Source organism: Anolis carolinensis, chromosome 3 (genome assembly GCF_035594765.1).
Source record: "Anolis carolinensis isolate JA03-04 chromosome 3, rAnoCar3.1.pri, whole genome shotgun sequence".
Classification (NCBI taxonomy): domain Eukaryota; kingdom Metazoa; phylum Chordata; class Lepidosauria; order Squamata; family Dactyloidae; genus Anolis; species Anolis carolinensis.
Genome location: NC_085843.1, coordinates 194888595 through 194908053, shown reverse-complemented (window position 1 = coordinate 194908053; position 19459 = coordinate 194888595). Strand labels below are relative to the sequence as shown.

At 38.7% G+C, this 19459-nt stretch overlaps 1 protein-coding gene across 2 annotated transcripts in view; it reads right to left on the bottom strand.

The window, feature by feature from the left end:
* gpr26 (G protein-coupled receptor 26) overlaps positions 1-19459 on the bottom strand; it is a 59994-nt gene that overhangs the window by 21232 nt on the left and 19303 nt on the right. The window contains exon 2 of one of the 2 annotated variants that reach the window (XM_003218583.4): positions 4755-4868. The exons of the other annotated variant lie outside the window; for it this stretch is intronic. Within the exon in view, the coding sequence (XP_003218631.2) occupies positions 4755-4868 (114 nt within the window). The remainder of the gene's footprint in view (positions 1-4754; positions 4869-19459) is intronic. 2 annotated transcript variants of the gene reach the window in all.

The window sequence follows — 19459 nt, the reverse complement described above, 5'->3', positions numbered from 1 at the left end:
GAGGGCCCACTTATCCCCCTACCAACCCCAGAGATTACTTCGGTCCGAAGACCAAAATTTGCTTGAAGTCCCTAACATATGGACTTATCATTTGTCTTCCACTAGGCAGAAAGCCTTCTCGATTGTAGCCCCTCATTTATGGAATGCCTTGCCAGTTGAAACTCGAACTATCCGAGACCTACTTGCCTTTCAGAAAGCCTGCAAAACTTTGCTCTTCCGACAAGCTTTCAATGGGTGAAAAACTCGGGGCTATGTCTGTTTTTATTGTTTTTATTGTTGTTTTTATTGTTTTTATTGTTATTTTAAAGCTAAGTGTATAGTTTTAATCTATTTCTGTAAACTGCTCCGAGCCAAACTGGGAGTAGCGGTATACAAGTCTAATAATAAATAAAGCCATCGCCCTTCCTGGGCACACTCGAAGGGGTGGCGGTGGTGGTGGGCAGCGAGGATCATGGGGTCACTCGCCACAGAACAAGGAAGTATATTGTATTTCACGAGATTTCGCGAGATCTCTCAGAAATCTCACGAGATCTCGCAGAAATCTTGCAAAATCTCGTGAGAATACAAAATACTTCCTTGTTCCGCGGTGAGAGACCCAATGGTCACCGCCGCCGCTGCCACCGCCGGCAAGTTTGGGGAGGGGGACGTAATTTCGGGGGGGGGGATGCAGCCCTAGGTTTGCTTACATACTGAGAAAACCTAGGGTGGCTCCTGTCTATAGGCTGCAAAACCCCTTTTTTGCTCCCAATCTGCTTCAGTCCCAATTACTTTTTTTTAAATTCAGTGCAATCGTAGGGAGAGTGCATTATAGCCAATAGTAAGGTGTTCGGAGCCATAGTAAGGTGTTCGGAGCATATGGAAGGTCACAGCTCCCCATCCTTGGGCTATGATGGAACATGAGCACCGAAAGTAATGAAATAAAAATCATTAGTAAGTAAACACTCTGAACAAATCTTGTCAAGAAAACCTGCAATAGGTTTGCCTTAAAGTTGCCATAATTCATAAACGACTTCAAGGCACACAACAACAACAACAAGCAGAGTTTCGACTGAATTAGCTTCACAGACTAAAAACAATGTAATTGAAAAAGATTCCAGCACATAGTGAGAGAGATATATTTATGTACACACACACACACCAGAATCTCAGAAACATTTTATAAAATGAGAAGCAGGTTTGGAAACTAATACTGAGTTTGGATTCCAGGGCTGCATAGAAGTTGAATAAAATAAGGTGTGATGTGTGGAGAAGCAGGTTGCATGAATAGATGAGCTTTCCATGAGCAGAGCATTCTGGATCCAGCTCATTGATCATAATATGGTTCAGTTAAACCTACTTACAGTTTTCACTATAGAATAATTGGGCTTTGAATATGAACATGTGGTTGCCTTCCTTATATTGAGTCTGTCTATTCAGAATTCAATGGATCTCTATGGCTTCAGGAAATTCTGCCCCTTTCAGTAATGCCAAGGTTTGAACCTAGAAGCTCTACCAATGAGCATAGTGTCAGGGTTTTTACATTATATCATATCTTAAGTAACAACAAGTAAGTGTAAGGATCAAGGCCAACAAGCATTAAGAGTCAAACCAGCTGGTTAGCAATGAGCAATTTACAGCCAGGGTGGAGTAGCTATAAGTGTATTAAAGGAGCACAAGCTTCAATGATGTTGTTGGTGATGTCTGTTGTTGGAAGATGAAGCTGTAGAAAAACTGAAGGATTGGTGAAGAATACCAGAGAGAACCTTTTGCCAAGAAGAAGGTATGAACTAACTGAGAGTATCAGAAAGAAGAGCTGGAGAAGAGATAAAATCTACTACACATATGTAAATACTTTAGTATAAACTTTTCTACGGGCAAGACATGTTGCCTTTGACTGCTCCTTAATCTGAGGGGTGGTGGTGGTGGTACTTCCAATATAGAAGGGAATTGTTTTGTTGCTACATTCAGAACCCTCAACAATTTGCTGTGATACTTAGATCCTCTACCACTGAGCTGTAAACTTTTCCTGAGCATTGATTTTGGTTGAGTAATGCTCATTACATGACTTTTCGCATGCATTTCAGACCATGGACCAAAAGTATTTAAGGAAAAAAGAAATGAATGACAGACTGCTAGCAGCCTTGGTTTATGCCCACATATATCAGTCTGAGGGCAGCAATGATACTATTAATGTCACTCTAAATTTCACGTGTGCCAAAACAGTATCATTTTTTCCATGAAGCATTTTGTTAAAAATAAATGTACACATTCAAAATGTTCAGAGAAGCTAACATAACCTTTTAGATTGTTCCCTTCTATGCTGCTTCTGAAGCACAGAAATCAACATTTCAATAATTCATTCCCACTAGAACAATTTTTTTGGTGTTTTTTTTAAAAGCTTCTTTTTGTTTCTTCCCAGCAACTGATCATGGTAGCAGAAAAGTGGGTTTTTTTTGTGAAAACCTCAATACTGAATGCAAAATCTTCATTATCATTCAGTAATGATAATGAAGAATTCTGTTGCTTTTTTGTTTTTAGTGGAACCCCCGATGGTGCAGAGGGTTAAGCTCTTGTGCTGGCAAGACTGATGACTTGAAGGTTGGATTATTGACCTGAAGGTTGTCAGTTCGAATCCAACCTGGGGAGAATGCGGATGAGCTCCCTCTATCAGTTCCAGCTTGGAACATGAGAGGAGCCTCCCACAAGGATGGTAAAAAATCAAAACATCCAGGCGTCCCCTGGGCAGTGTCCTTGCAGACGGCCAATTCTCTCACACCAGAAGCAACTTGCCGTTTCTCAAGTTGCTCCTGACATAAAAAAAACACAGGGATATAGTGTCTGCTAAATATTTGGGATAGTGTAGAATATAGGGGAGCTAGCAAATATAGTTGGAAAGGGCAGAGAAACATCTTTGTGTATTAGAAAAGATCTGACCATGGTGGTCCATGCCTTAGTTACCTCTAGACTGGATTACTGCAATGCGCTCTACGTGGGGCTGCCTTTGAAGACGGCTCGGAAACTACAACTAGTACAACGATCGGCAGCCAGGTTTCTAATTGGGGCAGATTACAGGGCGCGCTCAACGCTGCTGTTTAAAGAGCTCCACTGGCTGCCATTTATTTTCTGAGCCCAATTCAAGGTGCAGGTTATCACCTACAAAGCCCTAAACGGTTTGGGACCCACCTACCTTCGAGACCGCATTTCCCCCTATGAACCCGCACAACCTCTTCGCTCGTCAGGGGAGGCCCTCCTCTCGCTTCCACCAACTTCGCAGTTGCGGTTGGTGGGGACGAGGGAGAGGGCCTTCTCCGCCGTGGCCCCCCGGCTGTGGAACTCGCTCCCCAGGGAGATTAGGCAGCCCCCCACCCTACTTTCTTTCAGGAAGAACCTGAAAACTTGGCTATTCCAGAAGGCCTTCGTTGACTGATCCTTGTGGGATCATGTTATTTACCTATTAAGCAGTAGACCCTCTGGATTGTTTTTAGGATTCATTCAGCACTTTAAGTATTACACCTGCTGTATAATTATCCCTCCCTGATAATTTGATACTGCTTTGCACCTTGGCCTGGATCTTTTGACCCAAATCGGGATTTTAATATTATTGTGTATATTGACTTTTATGACTGTTTTTATTCATGTTGAAGTTTTACTGCTCAGTTTAATGTTTTATCTGATTTGTGCTGTCGTGTCTGGGCATGGCCCCATGTAAGCCGCCCCGAGTCCCTCCGGGGAGATGGGGCGGGATATAAGAATAAAATTATTATATTATTATTATTTCATTGCAAGATTCAACAGCTTCTTGGACTTATTCAGGATCAAATGTTTTCAGAGGGGGATTTTTTGGAGTGGGGGAGGAAGTCGTCTTAAACATTTCATAAATCAGATACATAGGTGCCATTAAACCTGATCATATATTGTTTAAGCAGATTAAATGCCTCAACCCTCTATCTGCCAGTAAATTTACAATAAAATTAAATAACTAAGAGTTTGCTCCCCATTTACAGTACAGATTGAGTAGCTTTTATTTGAGTGCTTGGGACCAGAAATATTTTGGATTTGGGATTGTGGAATACCCCAACCTGCATATACATACATAAATAGATACCTTGGCAATGGAACCCAAGTCTAAATACAAAACTAATTTAGTTTTTCATTATAACTTGTATAGAGACAAAGTCTGAAGATACATTTATACACAATATTTTTAATTATTCTGTGCATAAAACAAAATTTGTGTCCATTGATTCATTGGAAAACAAAGGTATAACTAAATTAGTCATCCATATGGACCTTTTTGGTTTTTGGAATACAGTAGAGTCTCACTTATCCAAGCTAAACGGGCCGGCAGAAGCTTGGATAAGTGAATATCTTGGATAATAAGGAGGGATTAAGGAAATCCTATTAAACATCAAATTAGGTTATGATTTTACAAATTAAGCACCAAAACAAAATGTATTACAACAAATTTGACAGAAAAAGCAGTTCAATACGTAGTAATGTTATGTTGTAATTACTGTATTTAGGAATTTAGCACCAAAATATCACAAAATACTGAAAACATTGCCTACAAAAATGGCTTGGATAATCCAGAAACTTGGATAAGCAAGGCTTGGATAAGTGAGACTCTACTGTATTTCAGATTTTGGAATTCCAGATAAGAGATGCTCAACCTGTAATCAAAATGTATGTCAAGACGCTGTCTCATTCTCCCTAATGATAGGACCAGATCTGTCTGATTATTTAAATGAAATTGAAATGGCTCTCTTAAAACATACCTTGTGATTACATACGGTGCAAAACATAGTACAAAAGTCCCAATAAATGTACTGATCTTCTTAGTTGCTCTTTGCCTCCTCCTCTTCTGTTCTTCTAGACATCGTTCTCTTACACTGTATAGCATTTCACACAAACAAGAAAGCAGATTATAATTCCAGATAAACTTTCACCTCTTTTACTTATCAATTTCACCATATGTTTTCTGAAGTGGACTTCCATTAACATAAAGTGGCCTTGGAAAAAAAGTTATGTAAACCAGTAGTTTTTCAGCTCTTTGATCTAGAGGACAGGCAGCATTTTCCCCCAATGTGCTATGGCATGTTCTCCTACTGTTATGATAGGATGGGATAGCCCTGAACTCTGCTTCCCCACTTTTTCAGCTGCTTTTAAAATGTCTCAATTTCTCTCTCCTCGTACCATTTTCTTATTTTGCCCTCAGCTTAATTCAGTTTCTGCAAGCTGAATTCAAAGTGCAAAAATAGTTTGCACTCAACTTAGCAGGAGAAAAGGGAGAGGCAGGTCAGAATCTAGCCTTTCCCAGAAGGAAAAGTCTGGGTGAGACCAACTGACCCTACCAGCTGCTCTGCACAAAGTTACTCCCCTAGTAGTTTTGCTGATCAGCACCAAAATAACAATGAAATAGGTAACCGTTAATAAATGTGCCCTTATTTTATCTCATTTTCTGTGTCTGCTGTTGTTATTGCTTGGGTTCATCAGCAAGAAGAAAAGAGAATCGCTTCTAATACTTAGTGCTTAAAAAGTCTTGTTTTGAATACCTGAACATTTAACCATATCTGCAAGTCTGAATTAGGTCTGCTAACCAAGAATAGTTGATCCTATTGTATTGGGCTAATGTGGATTCACGAACATTTCATTTCAGTTTGCTTCTGATCAGAATTTACACAACTCCACTATTTTCTTCATAGTTATGATGAAAAACTTGAGATTAAAATACAGTAGAGTCCCACTTATCCAAGATAAACAGGCCAGCAGAAGCTTGGATAAGCTAATATCTTGGATAATAAGGAGGGATTAAGGAAAAGCCTATTAAACCGCAAATTAGGTTATGATTTTACAAATTAAGACCAAAACATCATGTTTTACAACAAATTTGACAGAAAAAGCAATTCAAAACGCAGTAATGTTATGTTATTATTACTGTATTTATGAATTTAGCACCAAAATATCACGATATATTGAAAACATTGACTACAAAAATGGCTTGGATAATCCAGAAACTTGGATAAGCGAGGCCTGGATAAGTGAGACTCTACTGTAATTTAAATGAGGGTGAGAAGTCAACTTTGTTGGCAAAAAGGAATCAGAAAGCAGATGTGTTATCTCCACCTGTTTAAAAGAAGTGATGTGCATAGTGCTATCTGCAATCCATCTAATATGATTTTGTTTTTAAAAAGCCAAATGTTTCAGAGCAACCCAGTTTTACAGGTGAAACAAATTGATGTTACTGTTTTTATAGAATATATATTATGTAAACCTGAAATAGCATGTTCATTAATTCAAGACATTTTATAAGTCTGTTTGTAATGCTGGAACCTATAAATCAAAACATGGAAGCCTTGGGTTTGTTTGTTTGTTTTGCCTTCCACAGTTCTGTAGAATGCTGTAGGCAAAGGAGTGATCTAGATTTTTTATACAGCTTGGAGAATTGTGTTAGTTTCAAATAGATCATTTGAGCAATAGTCTATTTGGCTAGAATTCTACAGCTTTGCAGATTTAATACAGTCAGCATTTTGCCAACAGGAGAAGACGAAAAATAACATTTTCAGATTATGTTCAGGTGGACTAAAAGAACTATTTGGTGCAGAGGACCAAGATCTTCCTAGAATAAAATCTGACAATGCAACAGGCTACTGGAAGTGATAGTTCCCAATTCTTCTCTGGCACACATGTCTTTATATGATAGCTCTTTTAAACTTTTTAATGAATAGTAATGTTTGCAGCCCTGGTGGTCCAGCAGGTTAAACTGCCAAGCTGCTGAACTTGCTGACTGAAAGGTTGGTGGTTCGAATCCGGGAAGTGGGTCAGCTCCCTCTGTTATCCCCAGCTTCTGCCAACCTAGCAGTTCAAAAACATGCAAATGTGAGTAGATCAATAGATACCGCTCTGGCAGGAAAGTAATGGCACTCCATGCAGTCATGCAGGCCACATGACCTTGGAGGTGTCTACGGACAACACCGGCTCTTCGGCTTAGATGACCAACAACTCCCAGAGTCAGACACAACTAGACTTAATGTCAGGGGAAAACCTTTGCCTTTACATTTGCAGGTCATATTTGTTCAAAAAGCAGACTTAACAGTATAGTACTTAGAAGAGCTCATGGCAAAGTTGCATGGAAGAGTTTAAAGTTGTGAATTAAATATAACTCCAAGATATCAAGTGAGGGGAGAATTGCCTAGAGTGGTATCTTAGGAAGCCTGCCACTTTAGGAATATTTCTTTCTATAGCTAATAGTGTCTTGAATTGAGTGGTTACTGTTTATTAAGTATGTTAATAAATAGATACATATATTCTTTTTCTATGCTACATTTGTGGTCCATCACTCACCTACCTTCTATACACATCCTACAGCTGCCATTTAAAGAATAAAAATGGTGCATGCTAAACTTGCACATTTAATGTCACATGTGTTTGGGCCTTAACACCATATAATTACAGATACAAACAGAATGATGCTTAGCGTTCGAGGTGTGAGAACATAGCTTATCCCTAATATTTTGTGGCATGTGAAAATCTTGACAACTCTTCTTTTCCTGCAGTCACAGTTAGATTGAAAAATCTGGGTAATTTCTCAAGTCTTCTTTGGGCTTCCTTAGCCTAAAGCTTGAGGGACTTTAATCAGATCTGTGAATTTTAAGATGTGCAAAAAGGATATAAGAACGTATTTGATGGAACACAAAACATTTCAGAAATAGCACACTGTTTACAGCAAATGCGTTTGCCCCATGAATTGCTTTGTTTTGAAAAGCTTTCATTTAATTTATTTAATACTCTGTAAGTGAAATAGGAAGAGGAACCATAGTATAGTGGTTTGAGTGTTGGGCTAGACATTGGGAAATTAGGATTCAAATCCCTGCTCAGTCATGAAATCCATGGACTGCCCTTGTGCAAGTCATATTCTTGCACTCTGAGAGGTAGGCAAAGGTATTCATTTCCCTCTGAACAAATTCTGCTGAGAAAACTCCATGATAGGATCACCCTAGGGTCATAAGTCAGAAATGACTTGAAAGTACATAATAACAAATGCAATATTCGTGTCTGGCCCAATGTTTTGGTTTTTGCCACACTTTACACAAATAAAAATAAATTCACCTTGAACATTGTATGGCTTGTCTATGATCATGCTGCTGAATATACAGGACATGAAATTGGCCTGAGGTGGTGCAGATTTGAGCCAATTCTGGGCTGTTTTCAGTGATGTGAAAAGCCATTAGGATCTTAAAATAGCTTTGATGTCCTGATAAAACACTCGGCCGCAATCAGTGCTATTTCTGTACACAGACTAGGAAAGTAGCTAGAGAGAACTGAGCTTTTTCGTTCAGGTTGCTTTTGACATTAAAAAAATGGTTAAACAGAGCTCCTCTTTCAACTCATGCTGTCACACGTCCTCAACTAGTTGTTCCTCTAAGTGTGGTGTTATAACGGATTGCTACCTGTAAATGTCTCACTTCAGAACAGAAACTTTTAAAATTCTGAGCAGGTCTGTTGGCAGACATCAGATAATTCCATGTAGCCAGGGATGATATTGGTTACCATGTCAGTTGGACAGTGAAATCCTCTGAGTTTCAAACTAAACTATAAAAATGCTATTCAAGGTCCGGACTCTCTAATCTGTCAAGGACATTTTGAATTGTCTCCTGCTTTCTGGAGTACAAAACTATGGTACTTAGACTAAAATCTGGAAAATACCTTCTCTTCTGACATTACCTCCATTGGCTCTGACATTTTTCTTCACAGTATTTGGGGCCAAAAATATTTCACCTGTGACAAAATTAATACTGATCTACAATATAGATTACGGAATCCCAGAATCCCGAAATCCTAGAATTGAAAGGAAGCACAACCCCACCATGCATCAATATAAAATTAAAATACTCCTGAAATATGCCCATGTGCAGGATCTCAACAGATCTGGAACTTTCAGTAAGGTCTAGATCTGTTAAAGTGTTCTATTAAAGTGAAATAAACTGGGAAATCCCGGTTTACTTTGAATTAATCTCGGTGTCGTTTGGATGCCTCAGCTTAACCCATGATGGATCACAGGTACTGGACCTGTATAGCATCCATTTCATAGGCTGGATCTACACTGACCATATGCAGTAGAGTCTTGTTATCCAACCTTCGCTCATTCAACGTTCTGTATTATCCAACGCAGTCTGCCTCCTGCCCGAATCCACAGCTGTTTGTCTAGGCAGCAACATGCAGAGAGCCAACACGCCCAACAACAACACAAGTGCAGCCATGTTCCCAAACAAGTTGTAAAACATGATGTTTTGGTGCTTAATTTGTAAAATCATAACATAATGTGACATTTTATAGTATTTTCCTTATTCCTCATTATCCAACATTCTGCTGGCCCATTTATATTGGATAAGTGAGACTCTACTGTAATGCAGTTTGCACTGCATTGAACTGAGTTATATGATCAGTGTAGAACCAGTCAAATTGGGCACAGTTTAATATCTGCCCTTCTCCAACCTTCTTTTCTCTAAGAATTCTCAAAGATTATCTCCCCCCCCCCCCCGAAATTCTCAGGGTAGTCCGCAAGAAGGCCTTACATTTATTATTTAAACTGTTATGTTTATTTATATCATGATCTGATCACCATGCTCAATATATCCCATATTCATGGGGGTATTGGGATAACAGTACAAAATGTTTGCTAGGGTAGATCCTGCCCCCCCCCTCCCTGAATCAAAATCCTGGCTACGGGCCTGCCTCTGCAAGTTCCTTTAGGACTCTTTGATACAGTTCTTCTGGACCTGAATATTTAAATTCATTTGGAACCGCTAGGTTTTCTTTTACTACTTCTTTACTGATTCTGCAGTCACACTACTACATTGTTCTATTTTTACCAGTTACAGCACTGTTTTCCTTACTGCTCCCAAGTGAGCCTCTGTGCAACAGATCACTTCACAGATCATGATTGGTCTAATTAGAAAAGCTTTTTCAAATGAACTGGAAATCACCTCCTTTTTTGTGTTATAATAAATGACAATACCCAGGTGACATTTACATAGGTATAGGTGATGAAAGCATCACTGTGGTTTGCTTGAGAAAAACTATCTACACAACCATTTACCAAACAATTTAAGGAAACAGTCCAAATAATTCATCTTTGTTCCTTGCACATTTGTAAAATATAGTGTTGACATAAAATGACGATGATGACAAATTATGTATAACATTACCATTCAATTCATTAATGGGGAGTGATTGTAATACATTCAATGGGTTGAAAATCTTATCTGATCTGGGACTGAAAAAGCCCCCCTCGACTTATACTCAAGTGAGAGTCCTGGCCGGCTTATATTCGGGTTGGCTTATACTCGAGTATATATGGTAACCAGAGTTGGTCTTATCTTAAATTACAGTTTTATGTATATATTCAAAACCATTTAACCTACTGATGCCTCAAATAATGTAATTTTATTGGTATCTATTTTTATTTTTTACATTTACCAGTAGTGGCTGCATTTCCCACCCTCGTCTTATACTCAATAAGTTTTCCCAATTTTTTGTGGTAAAATTAGGTACCTTGGATTATATTTGGGTTGGCTTATACTCAAGTATATATGGGTAAGTAGAACGCTCTACATGATGGGAGGTGGGATAAAGCAGGATCCCTCATGGTCACATGAGCTGTTCATGTGGTTAATACATGGAGAGGGCTGGAATATAAATGGCTGTGTGTGACTCCCATCTCCCCTTTATCTCTTGAATTCCATGCAGTAATTATATAAAAGTATAAAACTGTTGTAAGTGTTGTCTAGTTTTCTTTTAAGGTCTAGAATCTGTTCAAATGCCATCTTCTTTAGGTGCAATGTGTAGGTAGAAATAACTGGAATAAAACAAATCTATAAGATCCATCCATATTCAAGAGTGGACTCGTAGATTAATTTTTTTCCTGATTTTTCTGTCTACATATTGTACTCAGATAGCATTTGAGGCTAAAATAGTAGACAGAATCCAATGCACCAGGGAGATTGTGGCAGCTGAGGTCACTTAGTTTGCAGAAAGTGAACCCTGCTGCCAGAAAACTGAAAACTTAAATTAAGTTAGTTCAAAAGAAGGTTGCAAAACTGTGACAATCAGTGTCTGTGTTTTCTTGCTCAGATTTGCTAGAGAGCATAACCTTGCTGTGCTTAATGTTTCTTTCTTTCATCCTTCACAAATGCTTGCATTTTGTGAGTAAACAGCAAAACAAATCAAAGCAAACTTAAAGAGGCAAGTTCTTACAATCCTCCTCTACCACTGCAGAAGATTCCTAATGGTGAAAACAGACATAAAACCTGAAGTTGCTGGAATCAGTTTCTGGACCTACTTTTTGGCAGAAACTTCTTTGTCCTGCCCTTCAATACAGACCCTTAGAGAGACTTACCTGATTCATATTTTGATGCCATTTAAGTGCCAGATGATGATATCATGTGAGACAGAAACATTTTTCTTATCTCACTTTAAAGAGTCTTTGCAATGTATGGCTCTCCAGATGTTGTTTGACATGAAGCCCAATTGCTAATGGAGCAGGATGATGGGAGCTGAAAGCTAACAATCTCTGGAAGGGAACCCCTCCTATATGCACTTACCTGTAAAGAATTCAGTGATAGACATGTTAAAAGTCATGCTCAAGATTGTTCTAAAGGTCTCCTTACTGTTTCAAAACTTCCCATTTTAAATAGTCTTTTGCATAATGTGATTGTATATTTTAATTATGTACTTTATTTTGAAGCATCTAAGGGACCTGCTTGATGGGCAGGATTAAGATCCCAAAAATGAATGATGGGAGCAAAAATATATTTTCTTCCCCTCTGGAGGAAAAAAAATGTGAATTGATACTGCTTCAACTTCAAGCTATGGGAAAAACTTGGGTCCACTTCAATAGATAAACGACTCCTGCAACTAATACGTTCCCTACATGAAGGGACCACACTGAAAATAAGATGTAGTTCTCAAGGCCACCTTACTAGGGCAGTTGAAACAGAGAAAGGCATTAAACAAGGATGTACTCTGGCCCCACTATTATTTAACTTTTATATCAACTCCATGGTGGAGCACCTTTACAACTTGGACTACCACCCTCCAAAATTGGCAGGAAGGCACCTATCTATCCTGCTTTACACTGACGACGCAGTGCTACTATCCAGAACCCATATTGGTCTGAAAAGAGCCCTGAGAACCCTAGCAAAATATTGCAGTGCAGAACAGCTTCACCTTAACTTTCAAAAAACCAAAATTATGGAGTTTGCGAAACGACCCAAGGACCATACATGGAGACTAGATGGACAGAACATCGAACAGATCTCAAGATATCTGAGGGTATTCTTTCACTGCACTGGAAATAGGAAAGTACATGCTGATTACACCTCTCTGCTGCTCTCGGACTCCTGTTCTGCAATAACCTATAGTGTCGCCAGGTTCTGTGCGGCAGCAATTTCCATCAGACGGACGATGACTGACCCCGCAGGGCCTGTAGCCAGAGCAATCTGTTATAACTGAAATACTGCAAATGCTCCCTCTATCCCCCTCCAGAGCCTCTTAGTGGATCGATACTTACTATTAGCCAACCTTGCTAATAGTCTGCTTTTAATTTGTTTTTATTATAACATGTTTTTAACTTGTTCTTTTATTTGACTTTTATGGGAACTGTGATTCCCCTTTTCAGGCACCTGTGCCCATTTTCATATATTCTGGTCATAGACAGTAATACATTGCTGATACCTGATACGGCTTTTGTCATCCTTAGTAGATTGTGTCTGTCCTCACAGTGAGAAATATATCTATTCAAACTACTACTTCTTCAGTGCTGTCTATCTGTCATTTTACTAAACAAATTCCTGCAAACAAAAATGCATTGAGCTAAAAAGAATTTTTTTCTCATTTAGGAGGGTGACAACCATACCTTAAAAATTCATGCCTTCTCCACAGGTTACCGTTAACACTCATTTAAACCTTTATACTTTTAAAAAGTTTATGTTCTGGCTATAGACTCCTTTGGACATAGGCAACCTGACTTATTCTGCAAACTTCTTTGGCATTGTGGTTGTGATGTGCTCTCTAGACTTTGTATATAGGGCGTCAACATTTAGATTCAGATGGATTACATTTAAATTCATAGGAATTTGTATGTATACAACTATGTGCTAGTCCCTACGTGAGGTTGAATCTCATCCTCTGTGTTCATCCTCAGTTGTGCCTGTACCTTGGGAAGTCAGACTTGGCCATGGTGGTCAAAAGTCTTGTACATTCTGTATAGATTACTGCAATGCGCTCTATGCGGGGTTACTTTTGAAGTCTGTTAGGAAACTTCAATTAGTCCAATGGGCAGCAGCCAGGTTGCTCACCTGAGTGGCAAAAAGGGGGCACACAACTCCCCTGTTGCTCCAGCTCCACTGGCAGCCAGTCTGCTACCAAACACAATTCAAAGTGCTGGCTTTAGCCCATAAAGCCCTAAAAGATTCTGGCCCAGCTTACCTGTCCAAATGTATGAATCACCTCAGAGTTTAAGATCATCTGGGGTGACCTTGCTCTCGGTCCTGCCTGTTTAGCAAGCGTGACTTGTGGGGACAAGAGACAAGGCCTTCTCAGTGGTGGCCACTCAGCTGTGGAACTCCCTTCCTAGTGATATTAGATTAGCCCCCTTCCTTCTAGCCTTCAGAAGGAAAGTAAAAACTTGGCCCTGGGATCAAGCTTTTGGAGAATAGTGCAATGCAATAATAGATTTGGAATATGTACAATGACTACAGAATGGCCTTGGACTACGATTCTGGATGGCATGATTTTAATATTGAATGTAATGTTTTAAATGTTTAATGTGTATTAATTTAAATTTAATTCATTTTTAAGCTTAATGTTTTGTTTATGTTTTAAGGCATTGAATAATTGCCATATTTAAGCCACCTTGAGTTCCTTTCGGGATAGAGAAAGGCAGGATATAAATAGGGTAAATAAATTTAAAACATCTGTGTTTCCTGGACTTCCAGAGAGAGACTTCCAGAGAGGGAAGATGTCACATCTACAAAAAGATAGGGTTTTGCAATATGGTGGGGGCAAGTTGTGTTACAGTGTTCCCTCACTACTTCGCGGTTCACTTTTCGCGGATTCGCTGTTTTGCGGTTTTACAATAAACTCTAAAAGACTATTATAAATCATAAAAATTACAATTTACAGCCTAAGGAAGGGAGGAAGGAGAAGCTAAAGGGAGAGAAAAGGAGCCCAAGCAGCAACGGGAGGAGAAGTAGGTGATTTATCAACACACGATTGGTTGATAAAGACTTAAAATAGTGTATAACTACTAAAATAATGTATAAATATTAAAATAAATACAGTGTCCCTACTTCGTGGATTTTCACTTATTGCGGGTGGTCCTGGAACCTAACCCCAGCGATGAGTGAGGGAACACTGTATATGCAACCTGATGGAGTGATTGCATGAGTTCAGGGGGCTATAAATGCCTCATATTCCCTGAGTCGGGTGCTCACTGGTTTGAAGAAAGGCCACCCTTTTCCTAAAGAGGACTTGCAGTAATTATGTGAGAACTACCATTTCAAACCCCCTTTTGGGTAAGGTGCTTAAAAATGCGGTGGATTCGCAACTTCAGATGTATTTGGGGAAAATATAGGGGTCCATTTCACTATGGTTTCACGTCAAAGTATGATAGTAAAAAAGTCTGAATTGCATTGACTGACAACACAGTCTGGTCAGGAGGAATGCCACCATTTAGATCTTCCTCGATCCTTCAGTTGTTTTTCAAGGCCTTCCAGACAGACCCAAAACCCGGGATCTGTAAAAGCAAATTAATGTGGAGAAACTGAGTTTTCCCAAATTGCCCTGCATTAATTAAACACCTGGAAAAAGCCAAACCTGGATCCTTTCGGGTGCTGGGCCTGCGGAGATATATTTTTTTTTACAAGTAATTTTTATTGTAATTTTCCTCAACACGTGGTACACAGACAAACAAGTATTAACTATAGGGATAGGGGTAGGGTTAGTGGTGGCAGATACATGGATTGGGGTAAAGGTGCAATGGGGAAAAGGGGGGCTGTGGGACATAAAAGATGGGGTAGGGGTTTGGGCAGGGGGGAATGGGGAGGTGATGGTTTGACTTCCGATTATGTTCACTTAAGTCCATTAATTCACTCCTTAATTCTTTTGTAGTTTTATCCTTAAGTAGTCCTCAAAATTAGACCAGTCAGTAGCCTTTAGTGGGGTGCCATTATTTCTTTTGATCCAGAAGGATAGTTGGTCCATATTCTTGATTTCCATCACTTTTTCCAACCACTGTTCTTTTGTCGGTACTTGCGTTGATTTCCAGAGTCTTGCAATCAGGAGCCTTGCTGCGGTGATGAAAAAGGTGAAAAGTTTGTCGGTATTAGTGTCAATTCTGTCCTCGGGATCATATAAACCTAACAAAAGTAGTTCCGGCCTTTTCACAAATTTTGTATTTAATATGTCATTACTCTCTTCCAGGATTGTAGTCCAAAAATTATCTAATTTCCTACACTTCCACCACATGTGGAAATAGGATCCTATTTGGGCTTTACACCTCCAGCATTTATTATTTGCGTTTTTATACATATGCCCTATTTTCTTAGGTGTTAAGTACCACCTATGTATAAGCTTAAGCCAATTTTCTTTCATATCTACTGAGTACGTATATTTGATTTTTTTATTCCAAATCGACTCCCATTCACACAATTGAATGGGTCTGTTTATGTTCCTGGCCCATAATATCATGGAATTAGTTACTAACTCTGTTTCAATTTCCCAGGACAGTAGTTTATTATACAATATGGATATGTTCTTCCTCTCCACATGGATAAATTTGTCCCAAAATCCTTGTTCTTGGTCAAATCCAACTATTTTGTCTCTTTTATATGCCTCATTAATTTGGAAAAATTGGTACCAGGACACATTTTTATTCAGTTTTTGTATTTCAGCTAATTCTTTTACTTTGGGGGGGGGGGGTTTATCCTTTGCCATAATTAACAATTGACTATAGGTCGGCCAATTCCTCCAACCTAATAGCCTTCTATGATCAGCTTCAATCGGAGATAACCATAGTGGTGTCTTAGTATGGAAGCGGCATTTGTACTTTTCCCACGTTCTCAATAAGACAGATCTAATAAAGTGATTGCCAAATTGTTTGTCAATTTTCATTTTGCCATACCATAAATACCCGTGCCAACCTTTCCTTAATTCATGGCCTTCCAAATTCAGAATTTTATTTTTTTTTCCAATTTGATCCACTCTTTTATCCAAAGAAGAGCACTAGCATCATGGTAAAGTTTTAGATTCGGGAGGCCAAAACCTCCCTGCGTTTTCGGTGAAATCATTGTGCTGAATTTGATCCTGGGTTTTTTGCCTCTCCAAATAAATTTCGTGATGTCTTTTTGCCAGTCTTTGAATATCTTGGGACTCCTTATAATTGGTAGATTTTGGAATAGGTAAAGTAACTTGGGCAGGACATTCATCTTAATTATTGCTATTCTTCCCATTAAAGAGACATTTAGATTATTCCATTTTTCCAGATCCCTTCTAATTTCTTTCCATTTCCCAATATAATTTAAATCTAATAATTGATTGTTTTTCGCTGATAGCCAGATCCCTAAGTATTTTAGTTTGGACGCTGTTTTTAACCCTGAAATATCGTATAGCTCTTTCTGTTTCTTTTTGGACATATTTTTGGTGAGGATCGTTGTTTTCTTTGTGTTGATTCTGAGGCCGGCCACCTTTCCATATTCTTCAATTTTCAAAAGCCAATTTTTTATATTCTGGATTGGGTTTTCTATAATGCATATCAAGTCGTCTGCGAACGCTCGATATTTATAATCTTGTTTGTCTATTCTAGGGCCTTGCAGGTTCGAATCATTTCTTATTGCCCTAAGCAGGGTCTCTAATGCCATAATGAATATTAAGGGTGAGAGGGGGCAACCTTGTCTCGTACCTTTGCTAATTGCGAATTTGTTTGTCTCCTGGCCGTTAATTTGTATTTTTGCCCATTGGTCCTCATAAATACTATTGATGCCATTTTGAATTTGAAATCCTAGGTCCAATTCTCGAAATAACAATTTAAAAAAATTCCAATTTAAATTATCGAAAGCTTTCTCTGCGTCTAAAGAGAGAAAGCCCACTTCTGTTTGATTATGTTGTTCATAGTATTCCAAAGCATCAATTATTATTCTTACGTTGTCCTTAATAGATCTGGCTGGGAGAAAGCCCGTTTGGTCTTCTCCTATCCACTCTACAAGGAAGTCCTTCAGCCTATTCGCCAGGATCTTTGTGAAGATTTTATAATCTGTGTTTAGGAGGGAGATGGGTCTGTAGTTTTTCACATCTGACATATCTAAGCCCTCTTTGGGTATCACTACTATCGTTGCCTCCTTCCATGAATCTGGTATAACTTTGCTTTGAAGGGCCTGGTTCATTAATTTTTTCAAGAAGGAGGTCGCTTCTTTTAATCCTAATTTATAAAAGCCCGCAATAAATCCATCCGGCCCCGGGGTTTTATTGCTGTCTAGACTGTTGATTACTTTAAGAATTTCCTCCTCTGTGATTTCTTTATTGAGTTCACGTCTTTGTTCTTCTGTGATTTTATCCAAATTTAATTTGCCTAGGAACTCTGTTATGGCCTCGGGATTGATATTATCTTTAGAGTATAAGTTCTCGTAATATGTTTGAAATACTTCTTTTATTTCCTCATCTAAGTTCACTATTTTACCTTCGGTTTTGATTTTAATAATTTGTCTACTCTGTTTCTTCTTCCTTATTAAACGGGCTAACCATTTCCCTGGTTTGTTTGCGTTTTCAAAGGCGTATTGTTTAACCCATTTAATTTGTTTTGCCAATTTCTCTAAGTCTCTACTTTCTTTCATTTTATTTAATAAATCTAGATTTCTTTTTATCTTTTTGTTTTTAGGGTTGGATTTTAATTCCTTTTCCTTCATCTCAATCTCCTTATTTAAACTATTCCATTCTGCTTCTTTTTGTTTTCGTTTGATAGCATTTAGTTGAATTAAGTATCCTCTCGCCACTGCTTTATAAGCGTCCCATACAATTTGTGGGTTCATTTCGTTGGTATCATTGATGCTAAAGTATTCTTTCGTCATCTCTTTAATTTTGTCTATGTCTTGCTTATCTTTTAATAGATTTTCATTTAGCCTCCATTTCCTTATAAACCTTTTTTTATTAAGTTCCATTACTAGTGGGCAGTGGTCCGATAGGTCTCTAGGTAAAATACATATATCCGATACCTTTGTCACCAGGGATTTGGAAGCCCATATCATGTCGATCCTCGACCATGATTGGTGCCTATTTGAAAAATGTGTATAATCTTTTTTTTGGGGATTTAATTCTCTCCACGTGTCTACTAAGTCCAGTTCATCTTTTAATGCTAGGAGGTTTTTAGGGAGGGAGGTGGCTTCTTTAACTTTCTTTGGTTGTTTAGTTTTATCTAATTCTTTATCTAATACTCCATTAAAGTCACCGAGAATTATAATATGATCAAATTCTACATTACTAATATTTTCTCTCAGTGTTTTGGTGAACTTTGTTTTGGGGCCATTTGGCGCATAGATGTTACAGATTAAGGTTTTTTCTTCCTCCAGGTCAATTAGTATTGCTATGACCCTACCTTCATTGTCTTTAAATGCTTCTTTTACTGTAAGGTTGTCATCTACATATAAAGCCACCCCCCTTTTTTTGCTGACATCTGCCGAAACAAATACTTTCCCTAGTTGATTGTTAATCAAAAGATTGGAGTGCGTACGTTCGATGTGTGTTTCCTGTAAAGCTATGATACTGTAATTTTCTTTTCTTAATTTGTTAAATAATCTTTTACGTTTAATAGGGGTGTTCAACCCGTTAATATTGTTTGAGAAACATTTTAAATGACAACAGACATTACTCATCTTTGAGGATTCCATCATCTTCTGTTGGTTCTCCCGTGTCCGAGTCTTCTTGGTCTGTGATCAAGTCCAATTCAGCGACTGTTGGGTCACTGTCTTTCGGCGAATCAAATCTTCTCTTCTTGGTTTCTTTAGGATTTTTACCATTACTTGAGGATAATGATAATCTATTTACATTTAAATCTTTCTTTAACATCCTGTAAAAGTCCTTTGCTTCATCCTCCGAAGTGATCCATATTCTGTCATCCTTGTATGTAGCCATTAGGCCTTCATATTTTTCCCATCTGTATTTTATTTGTCTTTTCTTGGAAAAAGCCAAACCTGGATCCTTTCGGGTGCTGGGCCTGCGGAGATTGATTCCTCGGATTGCTTCCACACAACCCACCCTTTCCCCTCCAGCTCTCAATTTTCCCCAAAAGAAAATGACATCAAGCAGTGGGGCAAGAACTCCACAGAGGGGCTTATTCTGCCAGCAGGCCCTTCTGGTAAGTTTTTGGGGGCAGGGAATGAGGGACTAGAGGGGAGCTGGATGCTGTCCTGGGTCAACCCCTGTTGAAGGCCAA